General features: G+C 36.0%; 1 protein-coding gene across 2 annotated transcripts in view; it reads left to right on the forward strand.

Moving 5' to 3' along the window:
• The window catches only part of DNAH7 (dynein axonemal heavy chain 7), a 264,880-nt gene that overhangs the window by 24,432 nt on the left and 219,705 nt on the right, over positions 1–20,743 (forward strand). For both annotated transcript variants that reach the window (XM_078451065.2, XM_078451063.2), the window contains exons 4-9: positions 105–213; positions 952–1,099; positions 9,164–9,251; positions 10,331–10,511; positions 12,599–12,674; positions 14,167–14,292. In XM_078451065.2, the coding sequence (XP_078307191.2) occupies positions 105–213; positions 952–1,099; positions 9,164–9,251; positions 10,331–10,511; positions 12,599–12,674; positions 14,167–14,292 (728 nt within the window). The remainder of the gene's footprint in view (positions 1–104; positions 214–951; positions 1,100–9,163; positions 9,252–10,330; positions 10,512–12,598; positions 12,675–14,166; positions 14,293–20,743) is intronic.

A 20,743-nucleotide genomic window follows, 5' to 3' on the forward strand; every position in this document is an offset into this window, starting at 1 on the left:
ATAAATACTCCTGCATTTCATGAAAAAAAAAAAAGTGGGTTTTTTTGTTTGTTTTGTTTTTTTCTGACCTTGTTGATTAATGCTGTTTGCATTTCCTGTTCCAGGTGAGCACAAAGCCCCAGTGGCAGCAGGCAGCTCCGTCATTCCATTTGACTGTAAAGCAGGCTGATGAGATTCCTGAACAGTTTAGCGTTAAAAATGAACAGTCCTATGGTAAGAACTTTATTCCAACTTAGACTTAAGGAAATTCTCTAGAGGGGAAAAAAAAAATCGTACAACATTTTAGTTGAGAGTAGTGAAATTGTAAAACTGAAATGACATTTATGTCAAGTAGGAAAATTTATCCCAAATGTTTTCCCTTGTAAAATAACTGATTCCAGTTCGTAATTATTTCAGGCTGTTGTAAATGCTATAAAAGCTGATATTTTAAGAATTGGTGTTTATGTTAAAACTTTGATTTATTGTAGTCAGAATTTGCCTCTGCATGAAAGCCTTTTTTTTCTGAGAGCAATTTTAAGAAGTTGTAAATTTTGCTTCCAAATTAGTCATTTTAATATTTTTTTACTTTTTATTTTATTGAGTCCTCAGATTGATTACATTGAATATTAACATTTTTTTCATCATGGTTCTTTAAATTTTGAGATAGTTTTGTGTTATTTTAATCATATTTTTAATCTTCATTTTAAGAAGGTTCTATGTAAATTAATTGAAAACTAGAGTTATTAGCATATTAATCAAAATATAAATGAATATTCTTGAAATAGTCAAAGGTTTCTATTATGTTTAACTTCCTAAGACTGAAAGAAAGGTAATTGTACTTACGGTAACTTGAGAACTTACAGTGTGTAGCTTTTTCTTGAAAGTTGCTTTAGCATTTTATTCTAACCACTTAAATGTTTTAGCTTACTTTTTAGATGACTAACTTATGCTTTTTTTAAAAAAAAATTCAAGCTGAATACATGGAACATTTTGGCAAAAAGGGCAAAATACTAGACCAAATGGAGGATAATTATGCTGGACCATCTACTTCCAAATCCAAGAGCAAATTTCCACATAAAGAACGAGAAAACTTTAGAAGCACTCTTGTTAATGTCATTATGTAAGTTCTATAAGCTAAGCAGTATGTGTTAACCTTGTTAGAACCCCGGGTAACTTTTTATCTAAAAGTATAACAATTCCATGCATCTCTAAGGATGCCCCAAAGCCTTGTTGGAGTGAGGTCAGAGTACAAATAAAGACTGAGCTTAACCCTATGAACTGTGTCTCACTTATTAAATATCACAAACGAAAAAGGTACTGATGTTAATGCTGATGTTGGCTGAGGGAGCACAATGTCTGGGAGCTCCGGTCATGGCCACCGTGGCTGGTGGAAGATAAGGTGTGGGTTTCCTCCCACCCCCATCTCTTCTGCTCAGGTAATGTGGTGTTGGGGGTCTCCTTGTCTACAAAAACAAGGAATTGGGGTGAAGCGATCAGCCTTGTGAGCAGGGCTGGGCTTGCCAGTTCTGAGTTGTAAGTCCGCTTAGAAGAGCAGTGCAGATTTAAGTCACTAGTGCCTCTTTACCTGTTTCCTCACTGCTTCTTGCTAGATGCCTGCTACACTCTTTGTTTATGACTCTCTAGGCACTCAAGCTGCCATTTGTGAACATAATTTCATGAGACGTTGCAGGAAGTAACTTGTCCACAGATTCCTGTTTTACTGTCCCCATGTGGTACTTTAGTGGCCGAATGGCCACCTTGAAAGGGGGACAGTGGGTACTGTGGGCTGGCAAAGGGATTTTGTGGGAGCCCTGTGCAGCCGGTTTGCAGGTGTGCACCTCTGCTAGAGTTGTTTGAAGTTTGCCTTTGCCCGTAGGATCTTACCACCTTGGCCCACTTTTTTGGATTAAGCACTCTTGCATTCCACAAACTGTGTGAAATCAAAACCCCAAACCATGGGCTGGGTAGCTTACAAAGTCTTGGAAGCAACTTTTTCTGTGCCCAGCATCCTGGCTAAGACAGATGATCTTTCTTGACACAACTTCCTGTGCCTGTCACTTCTGGTCCTCATCTGCTTGAGGATAGAGCTGGTCTTGGGTTTTAGCTTCACACAAGGGACCTCACTTTGAATTCTTCATTTCACTCAGCCCTATGGAATCATCTCCTCACCTCCTGATTGACATGGGCTTTAAAGTCCAAGGCCCTGGACCCCATAAATGTAGCCTCAGGATTTTGATGATTGCCATTCCATTTTTTTTTCTCCTATTTCCTTTTTTTGTGTGTGTGAGCTCATCTATGCATTCAAAAGGAACGTGCCATATTCTCCAACATTTATAGAATGGTACTGGGAGGTTTTTCAGATTATCTTTGTTGTTGTAGTAAAAGAAACAGTAGTCTCTTTTTAGCCATTTTATGTCATTTTTTAGTTATGCCTTTTATAAATAGGATATGGATAGATATATTGAAATTCAATCTTAGAGTTTCTATACTTTAGTATTATGTTTAATCCCATTTATAGTTGTCGGCATTTCATATACATGTGTGCTTCTACCAATTTATTTTGTACTTTGTGTTTACTATATATTTACTATATTGCCTTTGCTTCTTTTTTCTTTTTTCTGCTTTCTATTGAATTGAATTTTCTCTCTTCTCCCTTTATTTCTATTGGCTTAAAAGCTATCAAACACAGTGGTTACCCTAACATTTATTTATTTTTAATATTTTTGAATGTTTATTTTTGAGAGAGAGAGTGCAAGCAGGGGAGGGGCAGAGAGAGGGAGACACAGAATCCGAAGCAGGCTCCAGGCTCTGAGCTGTCAGTACAGAGCCCGACGCGGGGCTCGAATTCACGGACCTTGAGATAATGACCGGAGCTGAAGTTGGATGCTTAACCGACTGAGCCACCCAGGCACCTCTGGTTACCCTAATATTTAAAACCACATATTGTAATTTATACTTTTCAACGTTTAAAATTCAATTTTATCTGTCTTGCCCCTGAATAACACAAAGGGATCTTGGACTGCTCTAACTTAGCTCTAAACTTTCCTTGGCATTCTCCATGTGATCATTCTTCATTTTATTTCTACTAATATTTTTATAATATTTTAGTTCTACCGGGTCCTTATATTCCGCATACTTTTTTTCTTAACGCTGAGATTTACTAACATGTTTTTTAATTTCTTGGAAAATTGCCTTTGCATTCTATTCTTCTGGGTGCATTTTCTGTTTTGCTGAATTTCATCCTTCAGTAGTTGTTTCAGTGAGAATCTACGGGGAATTAACTTGAGACAGTCATCTCTGTAAAGGTCTCTGTTTTGTCCTTACCCCTGAATTAATGACAAAGCTGGCTACAAAATGAAAGGATAATTGCAATTTTTACCTTATATCTGAAAACTTTGGGTGAAAAATATTAGCCAGGGCGCCTGGGTGGCTAAGTCAGTTAAGTGTCTGAGTCTTGATTTCTGCTCAGGTCATGATCTCACAGTCCATGGGATCGAGCTCAGTGTTGGGCTCTGTGCTGACAGCATGGAGCCTGCTTGGGATTTTCTCTCTCCCTCTCTCTCTGCCCCTTCTTCAGGTTGTACACACATGTTCTCTTTATCTCTCAAAATAAATAAACTTTAAAAGACAAAAAAATTGGTTAATATTTTTATTTTATGTATTGTTTTTCCCCAGCTTTATTAAGATATAATTGACAAATAAAATTGGAATATGTTTAAAGTGTACGATGTGAGAATATACGTATATATTGTGAAAGGATCCCCACAGTCAAGTTAGTTAACACATCCATCATCTCACATCTTCACCTTTTTTGTGTGTGTGTGTGTGTGTGTGTGATAACGCCTAAGTTCAACTTTTAGCAAATTTCAGTCATATAATAGAGTACTATCAACTGTAGCCACCATGACTTGTATCATTGTTGATGAGAAGCCTACATCACTCTATTTGTCATTACTTTATTTGCACTCTGTATTTGTACTCTGTCAACCTGTCTTTCTTTTCCTGAACAATTTTATTTTCAAAGCCTTCTAGAGAGGCTTAAAAACGGCTTCATTGAGATATAACTTACATACCATTAAATTCCTCAAGGTTAAGTGTACAATTGAATGAATTTTAGTAAATTTCTACAGTTCAACCTTAACCAAAATCTAGGTTTAGAATATTTTCATCATCCATAAAAATTTTGTCTGTTTCCGTTAATTCTCTCTACCACTGGTTGCCCCAGGCAATCATTGATCTGTGTTCTGTTTTTATAGTTTTATCTTTTCTAAAATTTTATATAAACGGATTCCTAGAATATGTTTTTTTAATCCATTCGTTTTGTTTATTTTTGTAGTTTTGGGCTATTTGAAAGTGCTACTATGAACGAACATTTGAGTGCAAGTCTTTTTGTGGATATGTTTTCATTTCTCCTGGCTAGATGCCAAATTATAGAAATGATTGTATAGTAGGTATATGTTTAACTTTTAAAGATATTGCTGAACGGTTTTCCAAGTGGCTACACCATTTGACAATCCCACAAGCAGTGTACGAAGAGGTTTCTAGTTTTTCCACATCCTTGTCCACACTTTTTTTGTTTTGTTTTGCCTATTCTAGCCATTCTAGTAGATGTGTTATTTTATCTCGTTATGGCTTTAAAATTATATGCCCCTAATGACCAATGATAATGGGCATCTTTTCTGGTGGTTGTTTGACATTCATATAATTTCTTTGAAATGTGTGTTTAAATCTTTTGTCCACTTTTTAAAAATTGGGTTGTTTATCTTTCTACTAATGCATTGGACAAGTGCTTGAAATATTTCCTATGCAAGTCTCTTATTAGATCTATCTTTTGAAAATATTTTCTTCCAGGTTGTGACTTATCTTTTCATTTTCTTAATGGTATTTTTTGGAAAGTGAAAGTGTTAAATTTTGATGAAGCTCACATTTATGAATTTTTTCTTTGGTTGATGCTTTTGGAGTCATATCTAAGAATCCTTTTCTGTCACAAGATTTTCTATGTTTTCTTAGTTTATTCTTAAAACAGCTTTACCTCTTATATTTATGTGCATGATTTAGTTTATCGTATGAGATAGGGTTGAGGTTCAATTTTTTGGATATAGATATCTAAATGTTTCAGCCCCCTTTGTTGAAAAGACTATTCCCATTGAATTAGGTTGGCACCTTTGTCAAAAATCATTGGACCATATATGGGGTTCTGTTTCTGGTCCATTGGTCTATATTTCCATGTTTACACCACTACTATTCTGTCTTGATCACTCAAACTTTATAGTTTGAAATTAGATAGTTTAAGTCCATAACATTTATTATCCTATTTCAAAATGGCTTTGGCTATTCTAGGTCTTTTGCATTTTCATATACATTTTAAGACCAGCTTGTCAGTTTCTGTTTAAAAAAAAAAAAAAAAAAAAACCCTTGGGGCACCTGGGTGGCTCAGTCGGTTAAGCGTCTGACTTCAGCTCAGGTCATGATCTCACGGTTCTTGGGTTCAAGCCCCGCGTTGGGCTCTGTGCTGACAGCTCAGAGCCTGGAGCCTGTTTCAGATTCTGTGTCTCCCTCTCTCTCTCTGCCCCTCCCCCACTTGTGCTCTGTCTCTGTCTCAAAAATAAATAAACATTAAAAACAATTTAAAAAAAAGCCTACTAGGATTTAGTAGTCATTGTATTGAATTTGTAGATTGATTTTATGATGATTGCCATTTTAATAATATTGAATCTTCTAGTCCATAAACATGAACTTTTTATTTAGTTTTTCTTTAATTGCTCCTTGCAATGCAATGTCTTGTGTTTGTAATATATGTCTTGTACTTCTTTTAAAAAGATCTTCAGTACTTTTTGATGTGAATGGAATTATTTAATTTTTGGATTGTTCTTGGCCAGTATACAGAAAAATCAACTGATTTTTACTTACTGATCTCCTATCTGTAAGACCTTACTAAACTTGCTTACTAGTTCTGGAGCTTTTTAAAAGATATCATAGAATTCCTATGTATACAATTATGTTGTCTACAAATACAGTTTTACTTCATGTCCAGTGTCTTCCATCTTTCTCCCTTTCCATTTTGCACTTGTTAGGTTCTTCAGTATATTTTGAAATAGGATTGCTGATAGTGGACTTCCCAGTCTTAGTGGGAAACCATTCAGTCTTTCACATTTATATAGGATGTTACTTGTAGGTTTTTCACATACCCTTTATCAAGTTAAAAAGATTGCTTCTTTTCCTAGTTGGTTGAGAGATGTTATTGTAAATGGATGCTGGATTTTTGTCCAATGCTTTTTCAGTGTCCATTGAAATGAGAATTCGTTTTTGTCCTTTAATCTTTCAGTATAGTATAGTAACTGCCTTTCAGGTTAAAGCTTACATCCCTTTCACTTAGTCATTATGTACAATCCTTTTTGTGTGTTGCTGGATTTGATTTGCTAATATTGTGTTCAAGGTTTTCAAGTCCATATTAATGAATGATACGGGTCTGTACTTTTATTGTCATGTCTTTGGCTGTAGGCCTCAAAATGAGTTGGGAAGTGTTTTTACCTCCTCTCTTTTCTGAATGAGTTTAGGTAGAATTGGTATTATTTCATCCTTGTTTGATGGAACTTTTTGAAGCCAACCAGACCTGAAGTTTTCTTTGTGGGAAGATTATTAATTACTCCTTCAATTAGTTTACTTGTTATATATCCAGATTTTCTATTTCTTCTTGAGTCATGTTTGGTATTTTTGCTTTTTAGGAATCTATTTTCACTGAAGTTGTCTAATTTGCTGGCATGAAGTTCAGAAAATAAGTTCCTTATTTACAGCCATTCTACTCATTTTCTCCTTTGGTACCTGCCGACTCCAAGATCAGAGCCTTTCCTAAGGATCTCGTAGGCAGATTCGTTGTCTTCTTACATGAGTTATGGGCTATGGTGTTTTCAACCGTTTTTATCTGTCTTCTCTCTTCTTTTCATGTTCCAGAAATTTGTTGAAATATCTCAACTGATGATCCTCTAGTCTCTTTACAGTCCTTGGTTAAAATTACTGCCATTTTCATGAGGAAACTTGAAAAAAAGGGATGTTTTTGCCACCATCTTGACTCAATATCTCTATTGAATTAATAAAGAAAATCAATATAGTTTTTTCATTTTTAGGAAATGAGGTACATCATATTTTCTCTTTAGTCAGGTAAAGTGTCGCCTTTAGATTTATTTCTGAAAGGAATATTGTTCTGCTGGAAAGAGCATGACAGTTTGAAAGCACATATGGATGGACAAATCCTTGTTGTTTGTATTTAATTAACAAACACAAAGGGGAAGCTATTTAATCTCTCTGACATTCAGTTTCTCATCTGTGATGATTTCTCTGTCTCTTCTAACAATAGGTGTGAGGATTAGAGATAACATGTGAAAATGTTGAGGGCCTGACTAGGTGATCAATAAAAAGTTTTTATTATTGTTTCTAGAGAGCAGAATCTTAGCCTATAGCCACGGAATGATTGAATCCTAGAGTTTTAGAGCTGAAAGGATCTTCATTATGACTGCAATAACTTGTGCAGCTGGCCCTATAGCCCCCAACTTCCTCCTCACCTTCCCTGACCTTACTGCACTTTTCTAGGCAGGCATTACTCACACGGAGGATGAAGCTTGTTGGACTCTCTGGGTTTAGCAAGGTAAATAACAGGAGACTTTCTTCCATTAAAAACATGAACAGCACAGTTATTAAGATCATATACATTATGGTGGCAGAATCTGCATGCAGATGTCCTGATTCTTGAAGTCCATTACTGTTGCATTAGTACCTCTTGACTGTATAATCAAAATAATGAGATGACTTTTTTTTATAATTAGAATAGTCAACCCTTCTCACTCCAAGTGTAGAATACCTTGAAGATCTTCCACTGCTCCTTTTATATTCTTGTTCCCAAATGTCTGATAAACATTTGTTAAGCATCTACTATGTACTGAATTAAACTAAGACATTACCTGAGCTATTGCATTGACTCTTTTCCCTGATCCATATAATTGAAAAAATGAGTATAAAGTTCACAAAGTATTTGACTCCTGGATTTGCAAAAGACAGAATAATTTAGATGATGCATCCTGGTATCTATCTTAGTATGGTATCTCAGACAGATGTTCAATAAGCCTCCAGTCTCCACTCACTGGGTAGTTAGTGGGAGGGAATATTTTATTATATAGCATCACTGAACTGTATCCATCTCAGATGAACTTGGGATCTAGAACATGATACATTTAATGATAAAGAAGTTAAAGCCATCCCAGAACAACTTGTTATTTTTCATGAAGATGTGAACTATGTCTTTCTCCACAGTGGTGCCCCAGAAGAAGTCACAAAATGAGGCTTGTATCTGGTATAGAGTTTGAACTGAATTATAGCTCTCAACCCTGTAGTATTTAATGAACAGTTAGCCAATAATAAATACATAGGAATGTATAAGCTATGTTACTCTTTGCTAGCTTGTATTATATATCTTTAGATATCTGAGAAATGATTTTTTCAAGAATTTATCTGTGGCTACATTTATAATATTTTCCATCAGTGCTCTTTTAAATCCCTTATTTATAAATAACTATAAATATTTTAGTAATACTGCAAGAGTACTCCTATAGAATTTCAAAGAAGAGAGAGAGAGAGTTTAGAGTCATGAGGAAGAATGAGCAAAGCCCATCAAGAAGAATGCAGCCTCTGAATTAGGTCTTGCAATCACTTCCAATGTAACTATCTCTATGAATAAAGAGGAAGTGTTCTGGGAAGAATGTGGTATCAAACAAATATGTATTATGTGCATTATAAATAAAATGTTCAACAGCTCATGCTTATGATTTAATAGGAAACGGTCCTGATTTTTTTATAGTTGACCCTTGAACAACTTAGGGGTTAGGGGCACTGACCCCGCCGCAGTTGAAAATTCGTGTATAGCTTTTGACTCTCCAGACTAGAAGCCTTATAATATAAACCGTCATTTCACACATATTTTTAATGTGTATTATATACTGTAGTTTTACAATAAGCTAAAGAAAATACTTAGAAAAAAATAAAATACATTTACAACACTGTACAATAAAAAATATGTATAAGTGAACTTGGACAGTTCAAAGTTGAGTTGTTCGAGGGTCAGCTATATATCCATTAATGTATATTCTGACTGCCTTTCATGTTTAGTTGAATAGTGTGTTTATCATTTTCTTAGGCAACAAGATGCTGTCTTAGACTCAGCTAGCCCTGATGAAAGCACATTTCCCAAACTGACCACTTCTGCAATAGAGAAAGACATCTTGGTAATGGGCTGTGTCTTTTGTCGCTATCATTGAATGTAAAGGAAGCACTTGAAGATACTTTTATACTTTTGAGATTATTCTGTGCTCCTCTCTTGTGGAACTCTGTGGATGTAGTTTGAGCCCCATGTTGGGCGTGAAGATTACTTAAAACTTCAAAAAAAAAGATTCAAGTCTAATTTCATATGTGTTAATCTGTTCTATTAGATTAAGATCATTGTCTCCCTTGCCACCTAAGACCACAATTAAAGAATCTCCGGTTTACTTGCTCCCTTTGTTAAAATGAGCCTCAGTCTTTTATGTGTCTTTATTCTTCTATGGGAAACTATCTTAGTTATATAATGGACACTTCACAAAGCATATTAACTTACTTTAGAAATACAATTCTTCTAGTATTTCAAATACAGAAGAATTGTTTTAAACGTAAACGTCAAAGACTTTAACGTTACTAATTTGAGAGTGTTTTTGAAAAAATATTTTGATGTTTAAAATTTTTTCTCATAAGTGACATGTAAAAATTAGCGAAAATATATCAAAGTTGAATGTCCATTGCTAGAGAAATCCTATTATGTCCTAAAATGAATATTTTATGTACACCTTTAATAGCAGCTGTAAAATTATAATATGGACGATTAATAAGCCAATTGGAAGTTTCCTAAATCCTGTCATAGATTTCTGAGCTTAATGTGTAGGGATACTGGTTCACTTGCAGCTTGTAAGATGGACTTGATTATCAATAATAAAAGAAGAAAAATTAATTTACCACACTTTTACGTATTTATAAAGCACTAAATTCTACTTCAGAATGGGTTCTGCTTAGTATGTTATATATTCGGTAATATAACTTGATATTTTATAGTTATCAACTGAGGTAAGAGCTTTAATTTTCATGAAACATCATGTATTTTTTAAATTTAGGGGATCTCCAATAGTGCCTCCAAGAATTGCACAAAATACTTTATGATTTGTAAATACTTTGTTTTCCTAAAACTTTGATTTTTCTCACTAGTTTTATTTTTGATGAACACACTTGTTTCATTATAGGACTAAACCTATCTTTTTTCTCCATCTTCTATATGCAGAGATATTACTATTATATTCACCATGGAATTGATACAGACCACGTAGCCCCAATGGAAGATTCTTGGCTAGAGCACGTATTGAATTTAGTCCCCCAACATCTAAAAGTCCTCACTAACAGCATACTTACATTATCTGATGAAATGAGAGAAGATTATCTTCTTAGTGTAAAAAAATCCATAGGTAAATCAGTATTTTTGTTTTCTAACTCGAATGTGTCTTATTAACTGAAAGTTAATACCTATACTTGAAACTATTATATTATACTGCTTCTTGCATTGCTATTTCATTGCTTGAGATCTTAGGCAAATTTCATTAATAAAGTACTGCAAAAAATTTAAAAATCCATCTTTTTTTTTTTTTTGTAGGGTTATATCTTAGCAAAGGACAGGAGGTGATTAATTAAAAATTGTTGCTATGGACCAGGGGTTGGCAAACTACAGCTCACAGGTCCAAGTCTGGCTCACTGCCTGTTTTTGTAAATAAAGTTTTATTGGGATATAGCTATACACATTCATTTGCATATGGTTGGTGGCTGCTTTTGAGCTATAAGAGCAGAGATGAGAGGCACCTAGGTGGCTCAGTTGGTTAAGCGTCTGACTTTGATTCAGGTCATGATCTTGAGGTCAGTGAGTTTGAGCTCCGCATCGGGCTCTGTGCTGACAGCTCAGAGCCTCAAGCCTGCTTCGGATTTTGTGTCGTCTTCTCTCTCTGCCCCTCCCCCACTCATGCTCTGTCTTGCTCTGTCTCTCAAAAATAAATAAATGTTAAAAAAATTTTTTTAAAAGAGCAGAGATGAATAGTTGTGATAGACACCTTGTCTCTGTATTTTTTAATTTATAATCAATATTATAAATAGTATATAAGTATTATATTTATAATGAAGCCCTTTACATAAAAATGTTGCTGAGTCCTGGCATAGACTGATAGATTCTAAGGCTGACTAATCATCAGAATAATTTTTAACATCCTGATTTCTGAACCCATCTGAATTAAAATCTCTGGAGGCAGGGCCTTCGAATCTATACTTAAAAGTTCTTGGTTGAGCATCCGACTTTGGCTCAGGTCACAATCTCAGGGTCTGTGAGTTCGAGCCCCACATTGGGCTTACTGCTGTCAGTGGGAGTCTGCCTTGGATCCTCTGCCCCCTCTCTCTCTACCCCTCCCCTGCTCATGCACTCTTTCTCAAAAATATATTTTTTGAAAAAGTTCTCCAATTAATCGGTATTATAAACCTGATATAATTGATGTCGTCTTTAAAACTGGAGAAATCATCATGTTTTGGAGTTGCCCGGATTCCTTTTGGGTAGGAGGGCATTTACTGGATTTGAGACTCTTATTGAGTGTCCTGGTAATGTAAAAATAAAAAGCCAAATCTTCACCCCCAAGGAGCTCATCATTGTAATGAGGGAGATGGGCAAACCACTAATTACAAAATAGCAGGCACAATGAGGAGGGAAACAGAGGACATGCTGCTGTAAGGGAGAAGAGCTCATGCCTGATTTGGTAGGAAGAACTCTGGACGTGCCTAAATCGTCTTGACACACAAACTGAATGCTAGGGAGTGTGCTTAGTAGAGGAAATGGTGTGAACATTGGAAGACACATGTGAAAGCCCCTTCTGGGCTTGCAAGTGGTCATGATGGCCAAAGCATAGGGTGCATTTGGGAAGGGGACAGAATCTGAAGGGCCTTCTAGGCCTCTTTAAAACATTCAAACTTAAAGGAGAGTCACCAAAGGATTTTAAGCAGAGGGGTTAAAATATTTACATATTTACATTTTAGAGCATCTTAAAGGACAGGCAGGAAAATCAGAGTTAACTGTGGATTAATATGACCACAGAAGATAGAAGCTGAAGTGTAGCTCCCTTTACTGATTTGATAACTGGATTGTTTTATGCAACTTAAAAGAGAACAAAGCAATATGTATGTTTCCTCAGTGGAAGGAAGCTACTATGATTGTATTGTTGACCTTCAGTGAGAACTACTTTTGGTGGAACAGCTATAAAGGAAAATGTAATTTTAAAAGCAATCATTATTTCAAATGAAATAATAGGGACACATTGTTAAGAGAACACATACTCTCAAAGGCACACACATTACAGATTTTTCTCATAAATATTTTTATATTCATAAATGCACAAATTACTCCATTATTTTAAATAATATAATTTAAATAATTGATTTTAGTGCAATTAGTTTTGCAATTGCTTGGAAATATACTGTAATTAATATAAGGTTATTTACCAGAACTTTTCAATTTTCTTTTTAGTTGATTTTGTTTTAAAAGATCCTAGAGAAAAAGAGGATGATAAAAAACCAGATGAACTTCCACCCCATCGTGCTGAGTAAGTAATCAAGTTTCTCAAAGAATATTGATTATGTGACCCTTCCTGTGTAGGTGTATATAGATTCACACACTCGTTATATTTTCTCATGTACATGCTTATAACTTACGTACCTCATATACAACTGATTATTCTTATTATACTTATGTATTTAAGCCCTAATATGTTACATTTACAAATCCAGGGATAGATGGGTAGACAGACAGATGATATCTATGTTGTTAAAACATAAATACCCTGGTGAAAGAACTTGATACAGATCTTTGTATTTCCAAGGCTACTAGCACAGGCTTCACATATAATAGTGGTATAAAAGCTTGATGGCAATTGGAATGCGTAAAAACACAGTGCAAACATTGCAAAAAATATGCACATTTATAGTATATTGCAATTTGTTACATAGATTATAATATAGAACATATAATAGAAAAACCCACTAGCTATATGTTTTCCTAAAATAATTAACATTTAGGAATAAATCTCTTAAATAGTTTAAAGAATAGAACTTATGTTTTTATGATTTAGTAAACAATTCAGTTTTTCTTTCATATTATTTAAAAGTGCCTCAGGTTGTTTTCCTATAACAGCCACAAAAAGATATGTAGCCACTTCCAACATATCTTCTGTGGAAAACAGCTTTTCTCCTGGGGAAAGACAAAAATCATCTTTTATAATTGTAAAGGTAGTATGACTACAACTGAAAAACTGAATTAAGCTTACTATATAATAAAACAAGATTAAGTGTTTAAAATCAGTGAGTATTAAAAAATTGTAGGCATCAAATGTAAATGTTTAAATATACTCTGAAAGATGAAAATGGCGAATCCTTAATATATTAAGGATGACTATTCAAGTCATAGGAGTTAAGCAGTAAATGTCTTCAAATAAGGACATTAGTGCTGGTGATTTGGGAAGTGTCCTTTACACATTAACAGAGGTTAAGTTCAAGGGGATTTCCACAGGTGGGCTGGACTATGTTCTTAAAATATTTTAAAAAAAAATTAGAAAAACTTAAACATTTAGTGTGTTGAAATTCTTTTAAGACATGAAAAAACTCTGCTTCTGTTTCTATTTGATCATTATGAGCTATTTGTGGACTTGATCAAATATTTCAAGGAAAAATTAGTTATCTTATATATTATAGATTCGAGTCTATGGGGCACCTGGCTGGCTCAGTCAGAAGAGCATGTGACTCTTGATCTCAGGTCATGAGTTTGAGCCCCATGTTGGGCGTGAAGATTACTTAAAACTTCAAAAAAAAAAAAAAGATTCAAGTCTAATTTCATATGTGTTAATTATTCTAAAATTATTCCGAACCGTAAAAAGTATGACCTTTATGTATTTCAATACATAATTGTGTGTTTTGTTGTTACAGCAAGGGATATGTCATACTTTTTATTAAAATGAAGCCATTATTATTCAAAAAAGGACACTATAACAATACTTTCTTTTGATTTTGAAAGATAAATGATTATTTTTTCTTTCTTTTCAGGATGGAAATTCTTCCAAAGCCTTGGAGGAAATCTTTTTTAGCTGCAAGCAATTACATTAAGGATCACTTGAACGCAATAAACCCTACAATGTTGGCTGTACTAGATTTGTGGCACAATACTTTTAAGTGAGTACTTCTGGCTTTATGGAGCTTCTTTTCAAAAGAGTGATGAAAGCTGTTTTGTCACACCTTAATTATTTCTTTTACTATTTTAACTACAAATCAATAAACTACAAATTTAACATCAGTATTCAAATATGGTTTTAAATCAGCAATGTAGAAGTAGGGTAAAACACAAACATTGCCTTTTATCTCTAACCCAATTCTACCCCCATATCCCATACCCCATTACCACACACAGTTTAAGGGGTAATCACAGTTAAAGGGCTGAATCGTCATGCTGTGTTTTAAATCCCACAGAACATTAGCTGCTACAATCACCTAAACAGGGTAGAAACCTAGTAAATATTACCCACCTGAATGGCAGGAGTTGAAGTTCCTGGGTCTTCAAGTTGATACAGATTATGAATCACCTCACAGACACTGTCACAGTGGGGACAGCCCAGCTACACGTAGCAAGTGCTTGGCACGGCTGTAGGTGGATGCGGGTGGGCATTGTGGACCCTGGGTCCTAGGGCTGAGGACAGGTAGTCGCACAGTTTAGAAACTCCTTCTACATATTCCACCCCCTTGTATGGCCTCTTCCAAGACACTGCGGGGCATCCCAGCAACATGCACCTGTGGACAGAGGCTTTCATAAAATATACAAAAGTAATACAGATTTATACTTCTTTTTCTTTTTTTTTTTAATGTTTGTTTTTGAGAGAGAGACAGAGCATGAGTGGGGGAGGAGCAGAGAGAGAGGGAGACACAGAATCTGAAGCAGACTCCAGGCTCTGAGCTGTCAGCACAGAGCCCGACGTGGGACTCGAACCCACGAACCGTGAGATCATGACCGGAGCCGAAGTTGGACACTTAAACCGACTGAGCCACCCAGGCGCCCCTATACTTACTTTTCTTAAAGAAGGTTTCCCTTCAGGGACCTCAGAACCTGGATGGGCCCTGCCTTATGGTAGAGGAGATGGCACCTTGTCTCCAAGGTGTCCTGGGCCTATTCTCACCACCCCACCCCAACCATTTCAACCCCCACAACTGCAGCCCAGTTACAAGTGACCTGCTCTCCAGGGTCTCCTGGGTTTTGTTCCATGTATTGCTCTGCAGGCAGGAGGGCATAGTAAATGAGCACGTGTTTCTGCCTCCCAAAACCAGCCAAAGGAAAGCTGCTGTCCTTAGAAGTGCATTAAGAGCTGTGGCTGCTGCAGAAGGCAGCTGTTGTCTTCCCCTGGGAAAGCCCTGGACCTACGCTAGGGGCACCTCACTGACCAACTTCTCTGAACTCTTCCCAAAGTTAGGATCTTTAGTATGCCCCTTCTAGCCCTACTAGGGCTATCCCTGAGGTCCGTTCCAGGAAGCGAAGCCATCCAAGATTGCTGGAGCGTGGCCACCATCTGATTTTAAGCTCTCTAGTTCACCCCTTGTCCTCCCTCCCTAGGTCTCTGTTTTTCCACAGGTAAAATGACGTGTGGTGTCCAAGGCCCCTCACCTCCCTCCCTCTGTCCCTTTCTGCCTTTTTTAAAAAACAAATTCTAGGGGTGCCTGGTTGGTTCAGTCAGTTAAGCGTCCAACTTCGACTCAGGTCATGATCTCATTGTTCATGGGTTCGACCCTACATCGGGGTCTGTGCTGATAGCTCAGAGCCTTGAGCCTGCTTTGGATTCTGTGTCCCCCTCTCTCTCTCTGCTCCTCTCCTGCCCATGCTCTCTCTCTCTCTCTCAAAAATGAATAAACATTAAAAAATTTTTTTTTAAATTCTAGTTTTTTATGCAGATGTAACTTTATATAAACCTGTAAATGTGATCAGGTATATTTAAGTCCAGTATTTTTTACTTTGCTTGACTTCCACCAGCCTTTCTTTTCCTTATCTCTGCCCTTCTTCCACCAGCCCAGCCAAAGACACATGATAACCACCCATTGGGATATCTCCTATCACCAAATACATATGTGTATCCATACAATGTACACACGTACATAGCACAAAAATGGCTTTTGCTGGTCGGACTGCAGATTGTTAGAAAGGGCATCCTTTTGGCTTTCCATTGTTATAATGTAGATTTCTTGACCACTTGAATTTGGGTTTTGGAATGGGGAGAGGTTATCTCCTTGCCTGTGTTTTTCTCATTTCTTTTCTTTTGGATACTGGGGCTCAAATACTTCTTCCTGAAAAGACTCATGATTTAATTTTGCATGCAGTAATGAGGTCGTACTATGTAGTGCGTCACTTTCACAAGGGACGCTGGCATGCAGGAATACATTTCATTTTCACCATACTACCAGAGCCATTTTCTTTTATATCCACCCACACGTAGTGCTGGAGGCTAGGAGGCCAGGCTTCAGTGCCTCGTATTTTCCATAAAAGGCTACACTTTGTTGGATGATGTCAGAAGTTTGCAAGAGACAAACTGAGAGGAGGAAAGGGAAGAAAAAGTTCCAAAGTGGAGATGAAACCACAGTAAAGAATGGATGTGCCCCAAATTGGTGTCCATGTTCATGGCGGCAGGGTATTAGTAGCAGCAAGTGAAGCAAACCTCAGAGAATCCAGGATAGAGACAAATGAGAAAGAAGCTTTGCCTTCTATGGGTAGCAAACTCCAAAGTTGCCCTTGTAGACATGAGTCACCTTTTCTAAGTGAATGTTGAGTGGTGGGCAGTCAAGAGGACTGCCTCTCGGAGTAGGAGCCAGCGTTGAATATACAGGGCATCTTTCCTCTAGGTGACAGTCATTTGGCCTGAATCTCAGCAGGTCTTGAAAATATAGGACATCTCTATGTGTGGCAGTGGGTTAGGGAATGGTAATGCAAAAATCATCCGAATGACTGTAAAAATGCATGTGTGGAAACCTGAAGGGGATGCTCTGTAGATGGGAATGTGCAAGTTCATGTCTTTGAGTAGTTAGATTTATAGAACCCACTTAATGTCAGAGATATCATTTGCAATGCAGTTATAACCTATGCAGCATACAGGTGTTTTTGCTTGAAAAACAGTATATATATATGAAGACACATGTGTAAAGTGTGTGTGTGTGTGTGTATGTATATATATGTAGAAATTATCATAGAATATGAATGACAGTAGTTGAATATAAAAGGAAGTCTAAGTGAAGCTTATGTTAAAATATAAAATGAATTTTTTAAAATTCATGATTTGAGTAAGGTGAGCCCAAGAAAATGTTTCTAGATTGAAATTTGGATTCACTTACCCAAAGGATTCAGAAGATAGAAGTTCCATCACTCCTGAATGCATTAAAAAGATGCTTAATCTAACTCACAAGAGAAATGGAAAGAGATTGAAATAAACACTGCATTGAGAAATCCTTCTATTTCCTATCAGACTGGCAAAATTCCAACATCTTGCCATCACATTTAGTTGGCAAGGCTTGGAGAAATGGATACTCTTCTGAGGGGGAATTCAGCTATCAAAATTAAATTTTTTTTTGACATTTGAGTCCAGCAATCTGACTTCTGAGACCTTAGCCTACAGATACACCTGAAAATGTAGGAAACGATATAGGTATGATGTTCTTTGTTGTGGCATTTGTTGATAAAAGACTGGAAACAACCAAGTGTCCATCAATTATGGACCATATCAAAAAGTTATAGTACATTCATTCACACAGTGGAATACTACAGAGCGGTAAAATCCAAATGAACACGATCTCAATGCGCTAATGTGTAAAGTGTCCAGGATGTAGTAAGGGGAAAAATCAAGTGCAGAACGTGGTCTATAGTGTGCTGTTTTGAATGTAACGAGGGAGGGGGACTGGCAAGAACAAAACGTGTTTCAAAGAAAAGGAAAAATTCAGGGAACAAACAAGAAATGCAGGCACTTGGGGTGAAATTTGGAGGGTGACTTGGTCCCTTTAAGAAGTGATACTAAGTTTGAGAACAGGAGAACAAAATCAGAGACGGACTTGGTGCTAAGTGTGCAGTGTTGGGCCTGAACTGTTGAAATCCCTCCTGCTTGAAATCAGTGATGGATCCAAGGGTCAAGATGTGTTTCAACCTGTGATGAACATCACATGGCATCTTCCTTTAGCAAAGGCCCTAGGATTCAGGACCTGAGTGATTTAGCCTATTATTTGGTTCTATTAATAGATAATTGAGATGAAGAAGAGATTTCGGCAGTTAGAGGACTCATCATCATAAAACTTTGAGACCTAGAAACCTAACATTATTCTCTAGCTAACCAAGTTCAAACTAATGCAAAGTAGCAATCTTTTCCCTTACTCCTATAGTCTTAAACCAGTGGTTGAAACTATTGTTCTACTGCTAGGTTATTGTTGGGATCATCCTGAGAGAATAAGAGTATCTGGTCGTGTTGTTCTCATCTTTGTAACAATTCAGACTATGGACCAAATGGGAAATGTTGTCAGGGATTTCATTGAAAGTTGTTGAACTCTAAAACATGTGAAAAGACCTTTCAATTTCAAGACCTCAAAGATGGATAGCCTATGCCTAGAATTCTGCCTCAAATCAAACACTAAGGAGCTGCAGGAAAAATTGGTCTGGTGGCTGAGTGGCAAAATGAATTCCAAAATGAATTGACATGTAACATATTAGTTTCAAGTATACACCCTAATGATGTGATGTTTGTATATATTGTATATATATTGCAAAATGATCACCACAACAGTTTGGTTAACATCTACCCTCGTACATAAAAAATTTTTTCTTGTTGGTAACTTTCAAGATCCACTCTCATAGCTACTTTCAAATATGCAGTGCAGTATTATTATCCCTAGTCACCATGCCATATGTTACTTCCCATGACTTACTTATTTTATAACTGGGAATTTGTACCTTTTGACCCCCAACGCTCATTTTGCCTGCCCTCCAGCCTCTGCCTCAGGCAACCACCAACCATATCCATGAGCCTTGTTTTTGTTGTTGTTTTAGATTTCATATACATGAGATCATAAAGGTATTTGTCTTTCTATGTGTGACTTATTTCACTTAGCATGCCTTCAGGGTTCACCCATGATGTCTCAAGTGGCAAGATTTCATTCTGTTTTATGGTTGAATAATGTTCCGTTGTGTGTGTATACCACATTTTCTTTATCTTGCAATGGACATTTAGGTTGTTTCCATGTTTTGGCTATTATAAATAACACAATGAACAAGGGGGTGCATAAATCTTTTTAAATTAGTGTTTTTGTTTTCTTGGGATAAATAACGAGAAATGTAATTGCTAGATAATAACATGGTAGTTCTATTTTTTGTTTTTTGAGGAACCTCCATATTGTTTTCCTTAGTGGATGCACAAATTTAGATTTCCAACAGGAGTACGCAAGAATTCTCTCTACATTCTCACCAAAAGTTGTTACTTCTTATCTTTTTTGTAATAGTTATTCTAACAGGTTTGAGATGATGTATCATTGTGGTTTTGATTTGTATTTCCCTGATGATTAGTGATCATCTTTTCATGTACGTTTTGGCCATTTGTATATCTTCTTTGGAAAAATGTCTATTCAAATATCTGCCCATTTGTTAATCAGATTTTTTTTCTATTGGGTTGTATGTGTTCTTTATAAATTCTTTACATTAACCCCTATCAGTATTTAATTTGCAAATATTTTCTCCCATTCAGTAGGTTGCCTTTTCATTTTGTTAATGACTTACTTTTGCTGTGCAGAAGCTTTTTTATTTAATGTAGTCTCACATGTTTATTTTTTTGCTTTTGTTGCCTTTGCTTTTGGCATCAGATCCAAAAAAAAATCATTGCCAATGCTGATGTCAAGGAGCTTACCACCTATGTTTTCTTCTAGGAATTTTATGGTTTCAGGTCTTACATTTAAGTCTTTAATCCATTTTGAGTTAATTCTTGTGTATGGTGTAAGATACGGATTCAGTTTCATTCTTTTGCATGTGGCTGTCCAGTTTTCCCAACAGAAAATCTTAAAGGTATAAATCATGTATAACAAAGATCCATAGCGCTGTAGTCAGAAAAGGAGTTGTATGGAGAATTGTTGACTAGAGTAAGCACTGTGTTTTCTTAAAAAAAAAAAAAAAAAAAAAAAATCAAAACCGGACAGGATCAAAATATTTTGGTACAGTAGGTCTTACTTGTGAGAACTCTACCACACCATGACACCCTAAAATCTAAGGTTGCTTTCTTTTCAGAGTGGGTGCAATTTTTGTTTTAGGAGCTTTGTAAGCTTTGAGCTTCACCTCTTTTCCTGTTTTTTAATTGTTCCAGTTTGAAACCAAAAATAAAAACATGTCAACTCTCTTCTATTTCACAGTGACATTTCATGATCGTGTGTTCCTATTGAATTTAATTACATTAATTATTTTAAAATTAAAATTACATTTTAAAATCTCAGGTTTTTAAATATTTTATTAAACACAAACCTTAATGAGCCTAGGAATATCCTATTTTGGAGGAGATCAGTTAACAAAAATATTAAATGCAAAAAAAAAAAACCTCCTGCCTTAATTATTGTTCATTTTTATCTCTTGCAG

Source organism: Panthera onca, chromosome C1 (genome assembly GCF_046562875.1).
Source record: "Panthera onca isolate mPanOnc1 chromosome C1, mPanOnc1 haplotype 2, whole genome shotgun sequence".
Classification (NCBI taxonomy): Eukaryota; Metazoa; Chordata; class Mammalia; order Carnivora; family Felidae; genus Panthera; species Panthera onca.